At 48.5% G+C, this 23303-nt stretch overlaps 3 protein-coding genes across 3 annotated transcripts; 2 read left to right on the top strand and 1 right to left on the bottom strand.

The window, feature by feature from the left end:
- The first annotated feature begins 1885 nt into the window (after nucleotides 1-1885).
- Nucleotides 1886-7740, top strand: H257_16806 (hypothetical protein). The gene is made up of 13 exons (XM_009845377.1): nucleotides 1886-2232; nucleotides 2284-2595; nucleotides 2667-3045; nucleotides 3350-3432; nucleotides 3495-3790; nucleotides 3856-4860; nucleotides 4953-5142; nucleotides 5259-5515; nucleotides 5645-5982; nucleotides 6466-6616; nucleotides 6880-6995; nucleotides 7064-7210; nucleotides 7477-7740. The coding sequence occupies exons 1-13, from the start codon at nucleotides 1937-1939 to the stop codon at nucleotides 7699-7701; spliced, it is 3795 nt and encodes a 1264-aa protein (XP_009843679.1). The 5' UTR covers nucleotides 1886-1936; the 3' UTR covers nucleotides 7702-7740.
- Nucleotides 7741-21222: 13482 nt separating this feature from the next.
- H257_16805 (hypothetical protein) lies at nucleotides 21223-21586 on the bottom strand (the record flags this gene model as incomplete). The annotated part of the gene is made up of 2 exons (XM_009845376.1): nucleotides 21223-21370; nucleotides 21432-21586. 2 exons carry the CDS (start codon nucleotides 21584-21586, stop codon nucleotides 21223-21225), a joined length of 303 nt encoding a protein of 100 aa, XP_009843678.1.
- Nucleotides 21587-22047: 461 nt separating this feature from the next.
- Nucleotides 22048-22281, top strand: H257_16804 (hypothetical protein; the record flags this gene model as incomplete). The annotated part of the gene is made up of 1 exon (XM_009845375.1): nucleotides 22048-22281. One exon carries the CDS (start codon nucleotides 22048-22050, stop codon nucleotides 22279-22281), a length of 234 nt encoding a protein of 77 aa, XP_009843677.1.
- Between the last annotated feature and the right edge of the window lie 1022 nt (nucleotides 22282-23303).

Here is a 23303-nt window from a genome sequence, read left to right as displayed (position 1 = left end):
GGTTTGTGTTCACGTTGAAGTCTTGCACTTCATTCGGACATCGAATAATTTTTCCAAAGTACAGCTGGCATCCATAAAACTTTGTAGATACTTCTTTTCTCCTTTTTCGTGGGATATGAGACTTCTTTTCTCCTTTTTTCGTGGGATATGAGACTTTGGGAAATATTTGCAGACTTGCCAAAACAGATTATGGCATAATTTTATGGGGTGGCATCCACACCAGCCCTAAAAAAGTAGGAAACTGTATTGTAGATTCGGTATGAATTTCCGGACCCTGCATCTCGCACTGTTGTCCTAGCACTAGTGTATAGTATTAGTTTCTGCTACAAAATATTATACCTGGGTGTCATGACGCATTTCAATTTACATCAATTCTACATTAAATTTGAACGCGTTATAATAAAGTGCTACTTGAAATTTGTATTCGACAACATAAAGATGAACATAGTTTTGAACTTCAAGATGGTTTCCTGTTTCTTTGGCTGAATTCAGTATAATCATATCCAATGAAAAGTCCTCATTACATAATGAAGCCATTGGATTGGATATAATCAAAACCGTTCGCGATATTGATGGCGTTCGCGATATTGATGGTTTACCTTAGTAGGTAACGTTAGCTATAATCCGGAGTACCTGGTACTACGTAGAAGTACAGTAACCGAAACCACGGAGTTTGAACCAAGCTGGTCATTGGGGGACAACCAAAATGCCTTGGATTTCGAATCTCAGATTAGACCACTGAACTCACAAGTTTCAGGCACGAATTTTGTGCGAACTGACTGACAGCGAAGGAAGATCTGTACAGTAACCCAGATGTACTGCTTTGGAGATAAATATTTGAGGATTATTTATGTAAGTAAATGAAGGGCTGGTTTGGATGCCAGCCACCCCAAAAAATTATGCCATAATTTGTTTTGGCAAGTCTGCAAATATTCCCAAATCCCATGAAGAAAAGGAGAAAAGGAAGTATCTTCAAAGTTGTCTGGATACCAGCTGTATTTTAGTAAATTATTCGATTTCCGAAAATCTGGCTGAGGCACAAAATCCGGATACAATCCGGAGGTGCCAAAGAGGCCAAAGTAGACAGGCCAAAGTGCCCCTTCTTGACAAAGTGCAAGACTGCAACGTGAACCCAAGCCTCCATAAAACACCCGATTCTCAAGAAAATTGTGGCATACAATTTTGAACTTTGATGGTATCCAGATGCACAAAATCTCGAAAAATGGAATATTTCGATATTGCCAACTTTTCTTCGAAAAACGGCCATTTTATGCCATTTTTCGTGGCATCCAGACCCGCCCTAATACATAAATCAAAATTAAAGTACTGAAATTATAAACTGACTCTGTCATCATGTTGACGGTGGTCGAGAGCATCCACGCTTTTCATTTACAGTTAATTGAAAAAAAGTATAGATTTTGACATGATGAATATGGCAACATTGGCCGAGCTATTTCATGGCAGTTTACAAAATATGATCAAAAGATAACAAATGGTAATATTGTCGATTTGATACAAATTTGGGGACGGGGTGCAATCTAATCGCGCCGACCAAACCAATTCGAAATCGATCTGATTGGTTGAATTTCATTGAAAAGGTTGAAATGATTGGCTAATAATTTTGAGCTCATCTGAGGTAGCCAATCAAATCGATTTAAATTCCAACGAGAAACCACGCCACAACACGAAAATTCACTCGAAAGTACAATACTTGCCACTTTATTTTAGTATTCATTTGAAAATGTACTTGTCAAATTTGATAAAGCACTGTGTATTATAGTATGGAGTTATTCCCATTCAGACGATTTGCTACAGCCATTATATTTTGCAGTGCTTTTCGCGATTTCCCGATGGTTACACACAGAGTTTCGAATTTCAACCACGTCGTTGATTGGCTGGTCGATGGTTTTTACTGACACCTCGACACCACCTGCACATGAAGATGGGCGAAGCGTATCGAGAAGTGGCCACGAGCCCCAAGCCACCGCCTGGCAGCACGTTCATCGGCTCGGAGACGTCGTTGCTCTCGAATAGCTTCCGCCACCTGTGGCTGAATCCTCGCTCCACCGAAACCCACGGCCCGTTTTGCACGAACGTGGTCGTCACATCCAAGTATACCAAGTGGTCGTTCTTGCCCAAGTTTACCGTCGAGAGCTTTGCCAAGCTGGCGAATGCGTACTTTTTGCTCGTATCCATCCTGCAGTGCATTCCTGCGATCACCAACACTGGCTGGTAGCGTGCTCCTTCGTTTGTTGTTGCTTGAATCATCATTATCATCAATAGGCCATCGACGCTGCCCGTGCTCATGTTCATCTTGACAGTGGACGGCACTCTGGCGATCATCGAAGACCGCCGAAGGCACTTAGCAGACGACGAAGCCAACTCGGCGTCGTGTCGCGTCGTGTTCAATGGCAACCTCGTGGCGATGCCCTGGTCTGCGCTTCAAGTAGGCCACATCGTCAAGCTGGACAACCGCGGCACCGCGCCCGCCGACTTGTTGATTTTGGCCGTGCATGAAGTGGACGTGGAGCACAAGGCTGGTATTTGCTACGTCGAAACCAAGTCGTTGGATGGCGAAACCAACTTGAAACTTCGGTACGTCAGTGTGCATGGTCAGTCATCCATCCATCCAGGGAGGGATGACTGAAATTCCAATGTCCACTTAGACAAGCGATGGAAAGCACTATGCACGCGCAGGATGAAGTCGAAGTGTCAGCGCTGCACGGTCGGGTCGAGTGCGAACAGCCCAACAAAGCCATCAACCGCTTTGCCGGGTCATTCTTTACCGACCAACCTAATGGATCTATCGCGAACCATCCTATTTCGATCCAAAATATCGTTTTGCGCGGATGCCAACTCCGCAACACCGAGTGGATGTACGGGCTCGTGCTCAACACTGGCCCCGACACGAAGATCATGCAGTCGTTTGCCAAGCCTGAAACCAAATGGAGTTCCATCAACGATCACGTCAACGTGATGATCAAGTGGCTTCTGGCTATGCTGTTATCTCTGTGTGTGTGTGCAGCATCGGCCCAAGTGTACTGGGTACGTTATATCGTTCTTCATTTGGTGGACTTTGTGCTGATTCACCATCGATTCACTATCCTGACTTTTGTATGGAACATCGTCCAGTGTCACACTAATTTCATTCACACACTAATTCGATGTTGAATTGGTCGAAGAGTGAAAAATATGATTGGCTACTTGATTCGTGAAGTGGGTTTTGATTGGTCGTATATCGATTGTCTGCCGATTTGGTTCTTCTGCTCGTACACTGCAATTTCGAATCGACTTATAATATTACATACAACTACACATACTATCGTATACTGACCGTCTGTCTCTAAAGGACTACCGCTTCTCCACCCACACTTGCGCCAAATTGAACGCGTGCTACCTGTCCCTACCTCGGCACACTCCGTTTTATCGATGGTAATACTACCCAAGTTTCTGAAATCATGATTTTGACTCGATTTGTTATTCCTGGTATGTAGGCTCGTGGCGTGCGGTCAGTACTTTTTGCTCCTCTACCAAATGATCCCAGTGTCGCTTTACGTGACTATCTCGACGGTCATGCTAATCCAAGCCATGTTGATGGCGTTGGACCTGGACATGTACTACGACGTCCTTGACTCACGCATGATTGTGCGAACGATGGCGCTGAATGAAGAATTGGGCCAGATTTCGTACATTTTTAGTGACAAAACTGGCACGTTGACGTGCAACGTGATGGAATTCCGCAAATGTTCGATCAATGGCGTCAGTTATGGCCTTGGCACGACGGAAATTGGTATGTTTTTCACCAAAATACCAACTTTCTTGCTTTGTTTTCGTCGAGTTTTATGATTTCTATAGGACGAGCGGCGCTGAAACGCAAGGGCCTCCCCGTGCCTGAAGTTCCCGTGTCGAAATATGGGGCGAAAGTGCCCTATGTGAACTTTCACGACCCGAAATTGCACCAGAAATTGACCGACATTCCGCTGAACAGCTCCACTAACGCTCTCACGAACGAAGCCGAATTTTTCTTGCACTTGGCGATTTGCCACACGGTGATCCCAGAGCAAGCAACCGACAAGCACGGCGACGCGGTGCTCCGGTACTCTGCGTCGTCCCCGGACGAGCAGGCGCTGGTGTCGGCGGCCAAGTTCTTTGGGTTTGCATTCGAGTCGCGGGGCTTGGGCGTGGCGCGCGTCCGCGTGACCAACAAATCACTGCAGCAGGACCCGTCTGCGTCGAGCGAGTTGTGGGAGTTCAAAGTGCTGGACGTGCTCGAGTTCAACTCGGACCGGAAGCGCATGAGTTGTGTGGTGCAAGACCCGAACGGGGCGTTCATGTTGCTCACCAAGGGCGCGGACAACGTGATCACTCCGCTGCTGGCCAACGACAACGACGCGGACGTGGTCGCGGCGACGCTGGAGCAGCTGCAGACGTTCGCCGACGACGGCCTCCGCACGCTCACAATCGCCAAGAAGGTGATTCCCACAGCGTACTACCACCAGTGGACCAAGCGGTACAAGGCCGCGTGCGCGTCGCTGGACCAGATTGACAAGCGCAAGAATGGCCACCCGAACGACATTGACGCGTGCATGGTCGAGATGGAGCAAGATCTGGTGCTGCTGGGCGCCACGGCCATCGAAGACAAGCTCCAGGACAACGTTCCGCGCGCCATCGCCCGCCTCATGGAGGCCGGCATGAAGGTGTGGGTGCTCACGGGGGACAAGCAGGAGACAGCAATTAATATTGCGTACGCGTGCCAGCTCATGGACAACGACATGATGCAGTACGTGTTCAACTTGGACGAGTACCCGGACCTGGCGTCGTTGCGCGCGAGTCTCGCCTTGTGTGTGGCCGACCTCGACCGTACGTGGCCTCGAGTATATATATATAAGAGAGAAGAATATGATGGGGAATATATATATTTATATATATATATATATTTATGGTTGTAGAAGTGGAAATCACGCGGCGGTCGCTTGTGATCGACGGCGATGCGCTCGAAATGGTCATGGCCGACACAGATGATGCGTGTGCCATGTTTTTAAAAGTCGCCATGGAATGTGCGTCCGTCGTGTGCTGCCGCGTGTCGCCGTCTCAAAAGGCCGAAGTCGTGGGGCTTGTTCGGGCCAACAACGTCAAAGCTCGGTACGTCTTGGTCCTATATATATACATATATATATATGTCATATATGTCATATATATGAAAAAGAAAGACAACGAGTTTTTTCCATGGCCAATAACAGTGTTTGATACATACATAGCACGCTCGCGATTGGCGACGGCGCCAACGACGTGGCGATGATCCAGCGCGCCCATGTTGGCGTCGGCATCTGCGGCATGGAAGGCATGCAAGCGGTCAACTCGAGCGACTATGCGATCGGCCAATTCTATTTCCTAGAAAAGTTGCTGCTGCACCATGGCCGATTGAATTACGTGCGCATGTCCAAGTTGGTCGGGTACATGTTTTACAAGAACATCATTTTGGTGTTGGCGCAATACTTTTTCCTGTTTACAACTGGTACAGTCATCCTGGCGTGAATCATCATCCATGTCGTTGCTCAATGCATGATATTCGTTGTTGTATATGATATAACAACTAACTAGTGGATACTATTAAACGATAACTGATACTATCACGTTGTCGTAGGCTCGTCGGGCCAAAAAGAGTACTCGGAAGTAGCGTTCCAGCTGTATAACTTGGCGTTTACGTCGCTGCCGATTGGCGTGCTCGGCGTGTTCGACTACGACGTCCCGTGGGCGGTCGGCCAGCTGTACCCTGCCTTGTATAAGGTGGGCATATCCGGCGACTTGTTCAACACACTCGTGTTGTTCAAGTGGATTTGTGCGTCCATCTTCGAAGCGGGGGTGATCTTCGCAGTTGCCGTGTTTGGCTTCAACCAGCGGGAGCTCGGGGCTGGGAGTGGCGACCTGCAGCAGTACGGAATCGTCCTCTTTGCTCTGGTCGTGCTCGTCGCCAATTTCAAGGTTGGTACCATGTTGAGAATGTATATATGTATATATTGTCTAATCGATTCGAACGTGGAGCTTAAGAGAATGGATTAATGAACCGCATAACCCAATCAAATCACGTCTTGCCGAATTTCTGCCAATCCAAACGTTTGATTCGGCCCTGTCCGTCCGCATTGGACAAAATCAAATATATACTAATCGTTGTATGTTATAGTAGATTGTTCAAGCTTAAATGAGATCAAATGGATTTGAATGCTATTTGGTGAAATGACCAAATTTGGGTGAAATGCACAATATATGGGTTCACTGGTCAAATGTATGGTTTTGGACAGTTCACACTGATCTCCAATCGATCTCATTGGTCAAGCTGAAATTTCCTTGTCGCGGATTGGTGGCTACAATGGTTGTTTCGAACGTTATGTTGTAAATTATTTGAAGCGAATAACCGTAGCTGGGTCTTTATTTAATTTAATTTTTTATTTCTTTGACGGGTGGTAGATCATTTCGATCCAACAATCGTGGATGTGTTGGGGCGGCGTTGCGTGGTGGTTGGGCGTGCTGGCGTATATCCCCCTGACGCTGTACGTCGAGTCGAATTGGCTCTTTCTGTCCCAAGCCAACTATGGCGCGACTCAAAATACGCTGAACGGTACGCACTTCAATATATATATATACTGATTTCCCCCCCTGACTTTGGAACGGCTAAATTTCAATAATTTGTGGAAACGAACAGTATTAAATGTCAAAGTTCAGCGAACCATCGGTCCCGCCAACCTTGAGTGAAAACTTATAACTGTGATTTCTTATATACTGTCAAAAATACATTTTTTGGCCTGTTCCAAAGTCAGGGGGAAATCAGTATATTTGTGTATATCTATTCGCCTCTGAGGTTGTATGACTTATTCGTCGTAGGGCCGACGTTTTGGTTTGTGTTGCCGCTGACAATTGTCACGTGTTTGCTGCGAAACTTTTCCTGGAAGGTGTTCCAGCGATCGTTTTATCCGTTTTTATGGCAAGTGGTCCAAGAAGTACGTACAACAATTCAACCCCCAAAGCGGCTAGTTGTACATTATTGTGGATTCATTAGCATTGGTAGAAACATGTATTGGGCAAATCGCTTCACAACCCCGAGCGATATCCCAATGTCAAGCTTGGAAACGACTTTGGAGGCGACTTGGAGGTCGCTTGGCTCGGTGACGGCATGACTCTGCCCACCCTCAGTCATCCCAGCGGCTCGCGATATGTACGTACAAATGTGAAGGAGGCTAGTTATTGTGCTTTCGAGTGAAATTTCGTGTTGTGGCGTGGTTTCTCGTTGGAATTTAAATCGATTTGATTGGCTGCCTCAGATGAGCTCAACATTATTAGCCAATCAAAACCACCTTCTCAATGAAATTCAACCAATCAGATCGATTGTGGATCGGTTTGGTCGGCGCGATTCGATTGCACCCCCTCCCCAAATTTGTATCAAATCGACAATAGTTGATGAGGTTTCTTGCGATGTTCTAGAGCAACTCGTCGTCCAGGTCCGTGTCGAGAACCAACAGCGGGTTTGCCTTCAGCGCCGACCCTCACTCGTCCATGGCGGAAGGGATCATGATTACTCAACAGGATGACGCGGCCATGGCGGCGGCCCTGAAGGCGGGCGCGAGTCGCGTTCGACTCACCCGGCTGGACAGGCGGTCGTCAGATTTTTCAACCGACCAGCAACACCCCACGGGGGTATTTGTCTAGCAAAAGAATGAAGTTTGTTGTATTATGATTTTGCCACAAATTTCCCCATTCTGCGCGAATCGTAAAACCAATCACAAATCTCGCCGCGAAATTTCATTGGCTTTCCCCATTCCGCAGAAAGCACACTCTGTAAAACAAAGTGGCGAATCACACGCTGCAAGAAAAGTTGGAGTGACGCATGGGGGCGATTCGTGAATCAGTATGGTCGGCGTGATTCGAATGGGTAGGGTCCGGAAATTTGCACGAAATCTATATTATAGATTCGGTACAACCACGCCGCGATGTTTTATTGGCTAACCAATATTGGGGAGAAAGGACATGGAAAACAGAAATAATATTTTTAGCCAATCAGCGATAAGTAATTTCAAATAAACGAATCAAATGTCACTGCGAGGTTAAGGGCGAGGATAACAGTCCGAGATTCGATTGGGCGGGGTCTGGAAATTCGTGCCGAAACTCGTAGACTCTCTTTTACTTCGTTTTATGGGGCTAGCCTGCCTCGCCATAAAAGTGACAAAAAGTGACAGATCAATCCCTAGGTAAAATAGTAGTTACGAACAGTAAACTGTCAGTAGCGTTCGATCCAGGCACGTCGTACGTGTTTGATGTATCTGTAAGGTGCAACCGTGGTGGCGCTTCAGGCAAGTGGTCATTGTAAGTGCGTGTAAGGTTAGTATTCCAAGTTCAATTGGCAGTGCAGACAGGTCATTCATTCGTAATGAAATAACGAAAAAAACAATTTACTGTTAACTAAGATACTCGAAGTAACATACTGTTAAGTAATGAAAAAACGAAATTAACGTAAAAAACCAGTTTACAGTTAACTAAGATAACTTAACCAATTTAGGACAACTTTGCATTGCCCAATCACACGTCGTCGCTTGTTCGAGTCAAAACCTCTGTCATATAATGCTAACCATTCCGTCACGTGAATGAAATGGAAAAAAAGCGTTGAAGCCATTTGTAACAGTCATTCAAGATTGGGCTTGAAGTACCCTAGTCGACACGGGCCACATTGGGTTGGAGCTGGGTTGGATCTGGGTTGGATCTGAGGTTTTGTCGAGTATTAACAGGAAAACTCGGTGGGCATCCTTCCACAACAGTAATATATCTCTATAAAGCAATACCCTTGTATAAATTATATGAAACCTGTTGTAACCGCTTACCCTAAACACATAATTTCAACATACTTTAAGATAAAAAAGCTATCATAAAATTTGTTGTCAAAATGTGAGTACAAATGGTTAGAAAGTAACAAATCTACCTGTGAAGTTCGTCGTCTGTAAACTGATAATTCGATTATGTAGTGAACGCGGACTTACTTGCTATGTACTACTACTGTACTAGTATTAATAGTACCATGTTAGGACGCCACTATTAACAGGTCTCGGCAAGGTAAGGTAAAAGTTAAACGGGGTATAAAATATTTTTACTTTTATTGGAGATTCGGTATGAATTTCCGGACCCCGTTCAATCGAATCTCGCCGAGCGAATCGAGCACCAATCTCTCCCATTGGTCAATCCGAAACTACTAGTCGCTGATTGGCTACAATCCATTTTCGAGTTTCTACTGGAAAGGGCGAAGTGGATATTGGCCAATCAGATGTTTCGGCTCTATTTGTGCTCGATTGAAAATCGACAATACCTTTACCCTTACCTTACCTTGCCCCGAATGGTCCTGCTTACCTTTTACCTTACCTTACCCCATTACCGGGTTATTACCTTTTACCACTATTTGGTTAAGCTTTACTGTACAGTTAAAAGTATACTGAAGGTTATTTGCTGTAAGAGTATTTGATTTATGTCTTGTGGATTCGGTACAGATTTCCAGACCCCGTCGAATCGAATCACGAATCGACGCTATTGGCTTATCCAATTTTGAGTGGATTTGATTGGCTCTTAGAGAAATGACAAATATATTCAACCAATCAGAACTCCAGCGTGGTTCAATATTGATTCGACAAACCATGCGAATTTTGGAAGTTCTGAACAGCTGGATACCTTTTTCTCTCTAATATTCGCAAAGCTTCACGTTCATTTTTCAAAAATTCTGAATCGTGCACTTAAACTCGGACAGAAGTATTAGCTGCATGCTTCACCATTTAGCTACAGAAGCTTGGGTCATTTGAAAGCACTTTGTTCAAGATCTATTACTACTTAGTACAGTAGTACGTAGTGAAGAGTATATTACAAAGCTAGAAAAAATAGATATGTTACGTAGGATTTGAACCCTCAACCTCCAAATTGCTAGCAATGAGCTATACCATCACACCTACGTGCGATACATGTTTTCGACAATTACCATGATGTAAAATTGTTGATGGCTTTTGCGGTTTAGGTAGCCACGCATGGCGATGCAAACCTATGGTGCAGGTCTAAGCATACCAAACACATCTACATGCGAACCAAGGGTGGGTAAGTGTCATGAGCATTTAGTGTGGCGGCGTGTATTGTAGTTATATGTTATACAAGCTGGCTCGGCGTTTGAGCTACTCATCTGTAATACGCTCACTGGTATTTTGAGTGCAAGGACTGCTGCTTTCTTGCACGCAAAGTATCAGCAAGGGAAATGCAACCTGTATGAGTGCTGTGTACATAAGAATGTCATGTAGCCAACGCAAGGTAGCTTGCGTGTGGAGATGTGAGTTATCAGTAGCTGTTGGTTATGTGTGCGTCTATTTTATGTCGGTACAGTACCGGTGCACACAGTGTCGTGTACACACTACTGATTGTATCGGATATTAACACCATGGTAAAGGTTTGTGAGATGTGAAGAGTGGAAAGGTGGAAAATCCAGGGGGAACACTGGATGGTTGCGGGTGAAACGGAAAGTGAATTAGCTTAGCCACCAGTGAGGACAACTGGTTCTAAAGACTCGACGGACTAGCTAATGGCTAGCCAATCAGGACACGGCATCCTAATGATGTACCGTGGATATGGCTGGCAATCTACTATGTAAGGAAAAGCCTCTAAAAGGCACAAAAGCCTCCTACTAGCTGCAGCCAATGCTGCTACCTGAGGCTTCAGGGCAGTGGTGATGTTCATAACAAAATTGGGTATTCTGACTGCCTCCCAACAACTCCACGCACTGTCACCGGAATCAGGTGCCCATAGTGCAGCAAGAGGCTGGCGGTTAGACTCAGAGAGCGTAACCACCTATGGATACATCGTCTTATGTCCGGGACGAAACTCGTCGGACGTCCCTCTTAGCGAGTCCTTACCAATATGGTCCTTCCGCACGACATGCAGGGGAAGAGACCGGATGGATCGAGTAACCACCGGGATGCCGTCACCCCCGTTGTCTGACCTGTCACGGTTGGAGCGTCCTCCGTATATGACGGGATTTTTCACGGGCTGAGAGACCGGAGTTTATGATCCTTGGCGTTGGCCAAAGGAGTCGGAGGGCTGCAGCTGCTTCACTCTTAGTTTACTGCGCAGTGCGCAGAACGTTGTAATGTCTAATGGTTTGGTGAAGATATCTGCGACTTGGAGTCGTGTATTTGTGTACTCGAGTCGAAACACTTGTTGTTCGACGAGGTCGTTGATGAAATGGTAGCGCAGATCGATATGTTTAGTGCGCCCATGGTGACCAGAGTTGTTCACTCTCTGGATGCTTGTCTCATGGAGGGTGATAGCTGAGGTGATGGGATGACCCACCTCACCTGCTGTCTGCTTGATGTACAAGCATTCTTGTGCTACTGTGCACATAATCATAAGTTCTGCCTCGGTGGTCTAGAGAACTATGCTGCGTGATCTCTTAGCGATCCATGAGATCGCATAGTTGGAGTCGAATGCCACAAAGCCGGCAACGCAGCGACGAGTGTCAACGCAATTAGCGTAGTCACTGTCAGCAAATGCGTGCAGCCGAGTGGTGGCATTGTGTTCACCACCCAAGACGAGTCCGTAGTCGATCGTGCCTCGAATATAGCAAAGCGCTTGCTTTGCTGCCTGCCAATGGGCTTGGCTAGGGCTCGTTGAGAACTGACTGAGTGAACTGTGAAACCCAAGAATGAACTTGAGCGGGCCAAGGTCGTGCATTTTAAAGCGCGCCGACAAGCCATGTTTGATTGCTGTCATCATGTCCTTCGTGGGAGCCACGATGACGAAGTCGTAGACATAGAAGCAGATGTAAACGGATCGTCCATCCATGACCTTTGTGAAGACACACCTGTCCTTGACAAGTTGGGTGTACCCTTGCTCGCGCAAGTAGCCAGTGTCTGTAACCACAAGCGTGGTGCCTGTTTCAGGCCGTAGACGCTTCGAAGTACGTCGCGAGGATGTTTGACGTATACTTCACAGTCGATTTCTCCATTGAGAATGTCTGTGATGACGTCCATCGCGTCGATCTCATAATCGAGGACCGCGCCGAGAGTAAGCATCATTCGCCGCAGAATTTCCTTTGCAATGACTGGGGAGTAACTCTCCTCGAAGTCGACTCCTTGGGCCTGAGTGTGTCCTTGGACGACAAGTCGCGCTTTGTAGCGGGCGACCTGTCGCGTAGCCTCAGTGGCTGAGTCATCGTATTTGATCTTAAAGACGCAGCGCATGCCCAGGGCTGACTTCCCTGGAGGCAATGTTGCGCTCTCGAACGACATGTTCGCCTCATGTGAAGCCAATTCGAGCAGCATGGCTTCGTGCCAATGCGCTTTGGCTGGTGATTTCTTAATGCTTGCGCATATGTTGAGGGCCCCTCAGTAGGTGCTTTGACCTTGAGGACCGAGAGGACATGCTCTGGTGTCGAGATGGATCGAGCGCTCGAGGCGTCCTCGATATATGACATAAGTAGTCGTGCACGGCCGTCGGGTTGACGTCGCCGTGTCCAATGTGGAAGTCTGCGATGAGACGATAACATACTCGTTGGTATGGTCGATGTGACGCTCGAGACCACGAGGGTCGAGGTAGAGTCTCGAGCGACTGGATTGTCGTAGGCGGCAATGTTGGCTTGGGGGTGAATGTCGTATTCACATACTCCAGAGTAGGGTAGTTTGTACTTCTCGTGAAACGAGGTACACGGGACGGGAAATACTTCCGTCGTCGAGTTAAATGTCAATGATCGATGACGTTTCGGAGTCGGAATATTCGTCGACTGATGATCGCGTCGATCGATTCAATGTCGACGTGGACTCGGTGAGCCTCCCGAATCACGAGTGGCTTCTGAGCCTGATGGGTCGTGAACTACAGGTATTTGCCATCCTGGACTCGTGGAGCCAGAGTATAAAACCCAGCCCCCCCAAGTGAGGGTAGAGGTGTGGTTGCTGTAGTAGCCTCCCCAAGATGCGATGGCAACGGGGCTTGTGTTTGGGGAAATGGCTTCTCCACAGTAAAACAATTACGGTGTGGAAGCTCAGCCCGCAGTCGTTTGACTTATTCGACTGATTTCAGGAGGGGAAACTGATGTTCAACAAAGGTGATATCACGGCTCGTCAGCACGTAGTGTGTGTCAATGTTAAGAAGCTTGAACCCGCGAGATGTCTCAGGTAAGCCGATGTACATGCACAGCATTCCTCGTGGAGACAATTTGTTCGCACGCATGGGTGTGTTGACATGGGCGTATGCCACACATCCAAATACTCGAAGTCGAGCATAGTCTGGATGACTTTGATGCCACAGACCGTATTGTGTGTCACCACTGATCGTGGTAGACGGCAGGATATTCATGATGAATACTGCATGTGATACAGCCTCGCCCCACAGAAACTGTGGCAGGTTACCATGCAGTAGCATGGACCGGGCGATCGTGACGATCATGCCCATACGACGCTCAGCCACAGGATTGATGGTTGTTTCCTCCGGTATTTTCACCGGGGCCACCTTGGTGGGTGCCGCGACTGCGGCTTCGCCGGTCATCTTGGACGGGGTACAGCTCTGGAGGAGCCAAACAATGATAGGCATCATTGAAGTAATCATCGGGCCGGTCGCGCGAGTGGTTGTGATCGCCGTGGTGGCGAAACGGACTTTCGTCATGTTGATGTCGTCGATCCGAAGACGCGACTCTTTGTTGGCTGCCTTGGGCGTAGCCGCCTCGGTTTTGACCGCCATGGGCTAGGCCTTGTTGGAGTGCGTTGAGCAATGCACCAACATCAACTTGGTGATGGGTGGGTCCACTGCCACGACCGCCGCGTGGGCGATTGGTGGGTCTTTTGTCGGGGTGGGAACGCCCACTACCCTGGCCGTGTTGGTTTCGTCGACCATCGCCGTGCGGTTGGAGTAGCTCGGGAGCGATCGCCACCCATCTGGGTGGGAAGACAAAATCGCGTCGCACCACATTTTGGTGGAATGCACGAGAAAGCTTCGTGCAACCTATCATGCGGTGACCTGCATGTGTGCAGTAGTCACAATAGCCGCGATCTTCGCGCGGCATGTCACGCTGCGAGCGCCACGGAGTGAGGCCGGTCGTTTGACCGTTGCCATCCTAGCTCGAGAGGCGTGAAGCACTCGATCGAGTGGTTTCGAACCATGACCCGAAACGACATGAGCCGTCGGCTTGTGACCCAAGAAATCGGGGTATTTCTGGGACCAGCTCGTGCCAATGCTGCGGCAAGAGGTCCCATACTTGCACATCGTGTGCAATGCATTCAGGCAGCGCGGACAGCAACACCGATGCCAGGTGGCTGTCGCTGAGAGTTCTTGCTCTCGCGCTTTTCGACGGCCTTCGAAGCTTGTCGAAAGTGGCCAGGCTGCCGTCAAGCGAGCAATATCGCTCGAACTGGAAGCGGTGGAACTTGGTGTAGACGTCTACGGCGGACACAAACTTCTGCTCTTCGCTGCAGAACATGCCGCAGAGCCACTCGATAATACAGTGGGCGCGTTGACCAAGATTGACTTATTTATGGAATTCGTAGGGAGATTGCCTACGATTTCATATTTGAACAATGAAAACACACCTGTACAATGATTGGATAATTCAATCACAAATCCATCCTCATCACGAAATACTATTAGTGACGATAGTCTTTGGCAATGCAGGCTGCATGATACAATTATGCGACGATGGAATACTAGTACCATAACGTTAGTCATCTACTACGGTAGTATTTTCGACATCAATGTTGACTGTAAGCACCCATGCCGTCACCACGACCTTGCCCGCTTGAAAGGCATAAGCTATCGTCGGACGACTCCAACGTGCACTTGGTGGAATAATGCAACGCCATGCTAGTAGTACAGTGCATACGTCATGGTCGTCAAATGTAAACATCCAACCACGTGATATTAAGGATACTCCTGAAGTAGAATTATGCAATTGCGTGCACTTGAATTCGAGAAACGTAGATAGGCCACTGTCAACAACTTGGCCCATTAATGTAGTTCATTAGTTGCTTCATAACAGAGATAAAATTACGGGTCTTGTGTGTGTACTTATGGCCCACACAAGAATTTCCAAAAAGTCTTGATTCGCAAACGCGCCCTGCTCGACTGTCAGCCGATCACGTTAACTCTTCCATAACGATCGCTCCTTCCTACTACGTACTAGTACAACGCAGCACGACTTGCGTACTGCTACATACATAATACTATCAATGGCATCACCACTAGGACGCCTCACATTTCCCTTTGGTCTGTACTGTACGATAGAAGAGGATTGGTCAATTGGAGTCCGGCAATTTGTGATTTTCCTCCTGAGATCTCATTGGATATGAAAATCGTAGGGCCAGCTCCCTACGATTTCGTCAAATCACAAATGGATTATAAGGTCAAATCCAGACTCTACTTTTGAGGTGTTTTGAGTGAAGAGACTGAACGAGCAGATGGATGGCAGAGAAGAAAGAAGAACTGGCGCAGGTGTGTCCGGAGTTGTCAAGCAACGGAACAGATCACAGGTGTAGGAGGCGGTAAAACCAAAAGTGTAATTAGAAGTGGGAGTTCAAAGCCCGCTTAACTACTGGTCTATATTCGGGGGCGTGATGGGATGTGATTGGTTAGATGTACAACGTGGTGGGTTGTGATAGACCAGATCTTAAGGGGTTATCGTCCGTTTTATGAGTGTTTTATGCGCCCATGATGGTAGGAGACTGAGACGGATAGACTAGAGCAGACGTGAGTGAAAGAGAGGAGACAGAGGGTTGGCAGAATGCACAACTTGACAGCCACCACAGTCTGGCAACCAGAAATGTCAACAAACGGTGAAGCTGCAGGACTCGCGTATGCGCAGCGCCACGCCACCATGAGGTCGGACGGGAGACAGGAGAAGGTGGATGGAACGAGACGATAGATGTTGCAGTGATAAATACTGTCGACGGTACCAAAGACGATAGGCAAGTGTAGAGATAGAGCATGCCGTCGCATGGAGGTAGGAGGTGCGTGCCGTCGCATGACTTTGAAAGGTGGTAGATGGAAATTTAGAGGAGAAGACGGTTATGATGGATGTAGGAGAGACAGTCGTGGAGATAAATGGCAGGGTAACGAGACGGGTGTGTTGCTGGAACTTGTGGACGATATAGTGTGTAGACGACATAAGTAAGCATGAGAGGTAGTATAGACGGTGGCTAAGACGGTTCTGTTTAGAATGATTAGACTCGAACTGGGTGAGACGACGCGAGGGAAATGATGGACAGTCGTTCATGGAAGGATTGGAAGACTGGGGCAAAATGTGCCTTGGTGAAGAAGTCGGCGAGTTGGCTGGCGGTCGGGCACCACTTGAGTTCAAATTCGCCGCTGTCGATGAGATCTCGGACAATCATGAAGCGTACGTTGATGTCTTTGGAGCGGCCATGTAGTTCAGCGTTGGTTGCGAATTTAATGATAGATTGGTTGTCCTCGTGGATGAGGATTGGTTGGGCAGACGTTTGACCAAGTTCGCCACTAAGTTGGTGGAGATAGAGCAGCTCCTGAATGCAAAGGGTGAGGGTTACGAATTCGGCCTCGGTAGTGGAGAGAGTGATGAGAGACTGTTTCTTGGTAAGCCAAGAGATTGGGGATCCGAAAAGAAGGGTGAGAAAGCCGCTGACGCATCTGCGAGTGTCGATACACATGGCGTAGTTGGCGTCGACAGAGACAGAGAGAAAAGGGGAGGATATAGTTGCGAAGACGCCACCAAGAAGGATGCCGTGGGAGACTGAGCGGACGAGATATCGTTGGGCGCGGTTGACTGCGGTCCAATGATGACGTCCCGTGTTTTGGAGAAATTGGCTGAGTTGTTGCAGGTTGTAGGCAAGGTAGGGGCGAGTACCCATGGGGAGGTATATGAGACTGCCAACGAAAGAACAATAGTTGTGTGTGGCCATGAACACTTTCTCCTCGGGGGAAACAGCGCCTTGAGAAGTAGATAGATCGATTTCTGGGCGAGATGGAGTGGTGGCAGGGTTGGCGTCGGTCATGCCAAAACGTTTAAGGATTGTTTCAGTGTAACGAGTTTGATGCAGGAAGACGGAGAGTTCGGCGGGTTAACGGACGACTTCTCATCCAAGGATATCGGAGACGGGGCCGAGGTCTTTCATGGAGAATTGTGCAGACAGAGCAGATTTCGTGGTGTTGACGAAGTCGAGGGTCGGGGCGAAGGTGAGGAGATCGTAGACGTAGAGGCTGATGATAATGAACGACGTGGATGTGGTTTTGGTGAAGACACAGCGGTCTTTGTATAGACGGGTGAAGTGCTGAGACGCCATGAACTAGACGAAGGAGAGGTACCAGAGGTAGGGTGCTTGCTTCAGACCGTAGAGACTTCGTTTGAGAAGGCAGACGTAATCGCGGCGAGATGTTGGGTCTACGAGGTCACCGGGGGCTTGATGCATGTAAATGGGGCGAGCGATGGTACCGTTGATGAAAGACGTCGACATCCATTTGATGGCATTCGAAATCGTAGATGGCGATGAGGGTGAACAGGTAGCGTAAGACCTCGAGACGAACAACAGGGGCAAATATTTCATCGTAGTCAACGCCATGCTGTTGGAGGTAGCCTTTGACAACGAGACGGGTCTTGTAGGTGCCGTTGGTTTGACGCGGAAGACCCATTGGCAGGTGAGTGGGCGTGAAGGTGAGGAGCGTCGAGGAACGAGTTCGTAGGTTTTGTTGGCTTGGAGGGTTTTGAATTCGGCTTGTGCTGCTGCGAGCCGTTGATCGCGATCGGGGCGGCGCATCGATTCGTTCCAGGTCAAGGGATCACCAGTGGGAACTTTAGCGCGCGTAGGTGAAGGTGGGAGGAAAGACGGATGGGTTTAGTGGAGTGAGCGTACGAGACGGCGGCAGGTGGAAAGGTAACGTGGGAGGAATGGGGATCGGGTGGACGTCATAGTAGTCGGTGCAGCAGTCAGAAAAGAACGTTGAGAGTTCGAGTGCGAAACCCGCAGAGGGATAGTTGGGGGTGATGCGCAGAAAATGGTGGGGGAGGGAGGGAGTTGGTGCATTGATGCAGGGGAGAGGCGAAGGGTAGAGCCAAGTCCATGGTAGTGTAGAGCGAAAGAGGTGTAGGGCAACTGAGGCAGAGTTGGGGAACAAGAGGAGCGAGTATGGAACATCGAGCACGGAGTGAAGCGGTGGAAGTAGTGCGTTGGGATGGATTTGTGGACGATATGCCGGATCTTTTGCTTGATGACGGCAGAGGGCAGCGGCTTCGAGGGAGTGATGACCAGGTATTTATCTTCCCAAAAAGTAACATCGCGGGAGTAGACGAGTTCATGGGAGTGAAGGTTGAGGAGTTTGTACCCCTTGCGGTCATCTGGGAGTCTGACGAACATGGCCCAGAGGAACTTCGGGAGGTCACCGGCAAGTATGAGAGCGCGAGCTTTCATCACTATGATGCCGATGTGACGTTCAGCGACTGCATTTTGAGATGGAGAGTAGGCGTTGCTGAATGTAGTTTTTGTGTGATACTTGGCGAGCACGAGGCGACCAAGCTTTTCGAATTCCTTCGCGTTATCCGCTTGGAGGTTGCCGATGTCAGATGGTGCCGCGTAGCGAATGATGTCGATACCATGTTTGAAGATAGACGTAGCATACAGACGGAATCGTTCGTAGACTAAGTAAAGGTCTTGTCGTTAAAAATGACAAAGTAGGAAGAGCCTCCAATGGACTGAACAGGGCATGGACCCCATATGTCGGAGTGCACGAGAGTGAGGTAGGTGTTGGCGCGGAAGACGGCCTGAGAGGAGAAGGGTTTTCGAAGCGACTTCGCGTACTCACAGACGTCGCAGTCGAGAGGTTTGAAGTTCCGTGTGCGATAGCCGGAGAGTTCGGGGTGGTCGGCAACGAGAGAGTGGAAGAGCGCAACACTGGGGAGGCCAAGGCGTTCGTGCCATCGTCGAAGAAGGGCATCGTTGGGCAGACGAGAGTCGCCAACTTGGGTAAAGGCGCACTCGGGAAGGATGGAAAGAGTGGCATCGAGGAGATGGGTAGTTGATGGAGAGCCGAGGATTTTTGTAAGTAGGGAGCAGTAGAAGGAGGGTGGTGGTGGAGAAGATGAGGCGGGAGTGATGAGGGGATCAAGTTGGGAGTAGGATGCGTTGGTAGACGAAAACAGAAGAGAAGACGGAAGCAGAAATATTGGAGCGTAGCATAATACGCCAGGATAAAGAATGATGTGCAATTGATCCATTACAAGCGTGGACGGCGTGAGTGAAGTTGGGAACGCATTGAGGGCTTGGTGGTGAGAAGGGAAATGAACAGACGACGGGAAGGCTGTGCTGTGTAGAGACGGTGGGTGGGATGGTAGTGGTGAAATGACTGGGTTCGCCACCAGGAAGGCTTTGAAACCGTCAAACATGACCTGGGTTGTGAGAGTGTCACGAGGTGGGAGAGGGGAACCAGGGGGTACTCCAGTGGCCGAGATGGAGTAGAGCCCCAAGATGTTCACAGCGGCACGAAAGTAGTAGGTTTTGTCAAGGATGAACAGGCAGTGCTCAGGAAGGTCGAATTTCACCTGATATCCGGAGGAGGCTGCGTGGCGCACGGGGAGGAAGTTGAACTTGAGGTTAGGACAGTAGTGGCCAAAGGGCAAGGAGAGGAAGTGTGGTTCGGTCTGATGGTCGGAACCCTTGGTGATTTTGCGCGATAAAACGGTCAAGTCCACAGGGCTGTAACCGAGAATGGGATGTTGACCACCATCCCCAACGGAAAGGGTCATAGAGCACGAGCGGAACTTGGACAGGCGGAAGTAGGACTTGTGACGCGTGTAAGAGGCAGTGGCACCCGAGTCGATGATCCAGTCTTGAGAGAGTTGAGGACAAGAGTCAGACTTGTAGACGGTAGGAGCTGACGATTCATCGTAAGAGACTTTGAGACTGAAAGACGAGTCAACAATACCGACGTGGAAGATGAAGTGATCGTGAGTCAGGACAAGTCCAGCTCGCCATGTGTCAACTGGGTTGGCCACAGGAAGTGCGTTGGGGTCAAAAAATTCTTCCGCTGTGTCCTGTGACGAAGTGCGAGTATTGTCTTGAGCCCAGGATGCACGGGGTGCGCGGATGCGGTAGTGAGACTTGGGTGGTTTGATGGGGGTGATGTGGTAGTATTGGACTTGTCGTAGACGTATTGGCGGAAAGCCTTGGCGACTAACGGCTGCATGTGTTGGACAGTAGGGTGATAGAAGGAGCCCTCACTTTCTTCGAAAGCTCGGTCTTCGTCGGAGATGTCCGAGAATAACTGGGCTTAGACGGAATGGATTTGGAATGTGCCTTGGTTGAAGAGTTGATGTGGATGGTGGGTGTGTTCGCTGAGTGAGGATGAGGAGAACAACGCGTGGAGGAAGACTGCGGCAGATAGTGAGACGGAGTAGAGTTGGTAGGCAGCTTGGTTGAGGAAGCATTGTTGTCGTAGATGGCAAGGGCAGTGAATGTGACGCGGTTGTGACGGCAGTGTTGGAGGTGTGATTTGGTGAGGCCCAAGTAGCATTGGATGGTAGAAGTTGTTTTAACGAGGGGGGGTTGATGCGGGATTGACCAGGAGAATGCATGGAGTGAGGAAGCCGAGATAAAGCGGGGGCAGGGGATGGAAGGAGAGCAGGGGATGGATGCAAGTGCGACGGAGCAGGAGAAGGTGGAGACAGAACTTGGTTGGAGACCGAGATGATGGCACGTGATGCATGGCCATCCGCGGAGGCACGGCGCCCGCTGTTATCACGAGTACTTCGATTATTGGCGTCTTGGTTGCGCCGAGATTGATCGGTCGTTGATGTACGGGCCGGCTGATTGCGGTCTCGCGATGGATAAAGGGGGCGTTTGGGTGAGCGACCACGACCGCGGTCGTTGTTAGTCGGAGTAGACGGGGCAGAAGACGGCTAAGCAGGAGCAGCAAGATGTTGGAGACGGGTAGTGGAATCGGCAGAACCATGTTCGTCAAGCATTTGATGATGCTTGAGGTCCACCTGAATGATTTCTATGATGGTGCGCTGGAGATCTGCGAGTGAGCAGAGTTTGCCAACGTTCTTGGCCTGCATTTGCATCCTGCACAGAGACTTCCAGATGGTGGATTCTTCGACGAAAGCATTGCAAAGGTAGATCGAGTGGAAATACTTCCAATAGAAGTCATGAACTTGCTGAGGGGTCATCGATGCGATGTCGGGGGGGATCAAGGCATGTTGACACTGTTTCACGAAGCTGGCCAGTGTGGCAAAAAGAGCGTGAGCACCAAGACTGGAGGAGTACCCAGCTGGTTGATATTCGCGATCAAGGTCGTCGGATCGTTCACGCTGTTGTCGACTTCGTGATGTTTAAGAATGTCAGTCCAAAGACGGAGACTAAGAGGTGTAAGAGTCCCACGCAGTGCGGACAGACGGAGCAAAAGACGATAGCAGATACTGTACGGCGTTTGCCCGAGCCATCGAGAGCTTCTCCCCCAGAATTTCAGTCGTCGCGTTGCGCAGTGTGTCGTTTTCGGCCTTGGTCACGATCGCATTTCTCGCGGCAAGTCCAGCGTCTTCGTTGTTGTTGAGCGAGGAGGTGTCAGGGTTCATCATCCGATTGTAGTCCAGGACATGAAACACACATATCACTATAAAGAAATAAAGGTCCTTGATTCCTTCAAATCATGGTGTACAGTACCATCACCGAGGGAATATATGCATCATTATTCGAGTTATCACGTGCGAGTCAACCAGGAACTGAATCTTCCACTTCGGAATCAAGCGGCGTATACATGCACGCGACAGTTACATATTATTATTCGCTTGAACCTCTTTATGCTGATATTTGTATTAAGTATGCGTATTTTTATTCATCCCCATAATTATTTACGTTTTGCCCAACGATTTATACATCCTGCAGATTGTACATGCGTACATGCGGGAAAGGCGCGATGTAGGTCAGCGATTTATCGATACATATGGCACAACGGGACACGACACTCTCTATTCCTCATAACAACAACCAATACTATTAAGACCACTTCGTTGCATGTCGCATCACCAACGCGTCCATGCCCGCGGGATGCGGTGAGAAAGACACGTTGGGGTACAACGTCGACTCCGAAAGCGGAAGTTCAGGCTCCCCCGTCTTGAGTCCAGACGACGACAAGGTCGTAGCGTTGCACAACTGCGGTGGCTGCGAACTCGTTGGTCAAAACACAGGCATCAAGATGCCGAATATCGTCGCCCTATTGAAGTCCAAGAACCTGTTGCCCAAGGATGCAGTGGCCGATGATCTCTGTTAAGTGACTACTGTACTGTTGTTGTTGTTCACACCGAGTGTTCAGAGTTTTTTTCACTTACAGTTGTTAACAGTAAATACAACAAAAAACTCGTATCCTATTGAACAGGCCCTTAGATATTTTTAGCAAAATGAAAAATTGGTTCCAAGTACGTTTTTACCTCTTTTTGTGCGATTTTTTACGCAACTCACTATACCAAAAGTAAAAAAAGAGGTCCTTGACGTCTTTTTCTAAATCGTGAAAAAAAAGAGAGGTAAATCGATTTTGATTGGCATATGCTATTTCTGAAAACTACTTGGAACTAAGGGAAAGTTCCAAGTAGTTTTCAGCGTAGAGTTCCAATTTAATACTGGTAAACATATTTTGGAGTCGCTGCCTGCAGCTCGGCACTGAGGAATGGGTTTCGACTTCTGAAAACTGATAACTCAACAGGAAACACAGATCTTTCCAGACGCTTTGAAACATCGATTTTCACAGGGAGATGCGGGAACTGGCGAAAACTCATCATAGCACGAAGTTATGGAAGGCCAAAATGGAGGCATTTCTGGTTGGCGAAAGGAATATCTGGAGTTTCTTTGTAGTCATCCAACTTGTTGGAGAGGGACAGTAGCTGCTGTACTGACACGATGTCTACCGCTCACTGCAAGTGCGGTGTCTTGCTTTCAGAAATGCGCATCGTTTCACTTTGAAAACAGAGCACTTCCGGATATTTCATTATTTTTGGGGATGCAATATTTTTATTGCTCATGCGCATTTTTGTGGTACGTGTACTCGGACGACATGGAGATGGGGGAACAGGACAATCATGGTGTATCATTGTCGAGGGAATACATGCAACTTTATTCAAGTTGCCACGTGCGAGTAAACAAGGAACTGAATCTGCCACTTACACGGAGACAAACCGCGTGTAATGCGCGCGACAGTTACATATTAATAGAGAGGTTTAGCAACTCGTTCCATTCCGCATCATATGGTGACAAAAGCAGAGTCTACCATTAAACATACAGTGTAGTTATGGAAACTGT

Source organism: Aphanomyces astaci (assembly GCF_000520075.1).
Source record: "Aphanomyces astaci strain APO3 unplaced genomic scaffold supercont1.92, whole genome shotgun sequence".
Lineage (NCBI taxonomy): Eukaryota > Oomycota > Saprolegniomycetes > Saprolegniales > Verrucalvaceae > Aphanomyces > Aphanomyces astaci.
This window is presented reverse-complemented; position numbering and strand designations above follow the sequence as displayed.

Excerpts from the sequence above, each read along its gene's own strand:
- H257_16806 (XM_009845377.1), top strand. The coding sequence starts at position 1,937 with ATGAAGATGGGCGAAGCGTATCGAGAAGTGGCCACGAGCCCCAAGCCA. Across the intron at positions 3,046-3,349 it reads CATCGGCCCAAGTGTACTGG|GACTACCGCTTCTCCACCCA; the intron begins GTACGTTATATC and ends CTGTCTCTAAAG. Across the intron at positions 5,143-5,258 it reads GCCAACAACGTCAAAGCTCG|CACGCTCGCGATTGGCGACG; the intron begins GTACGTCTTGGT and ends ATACATACATAG.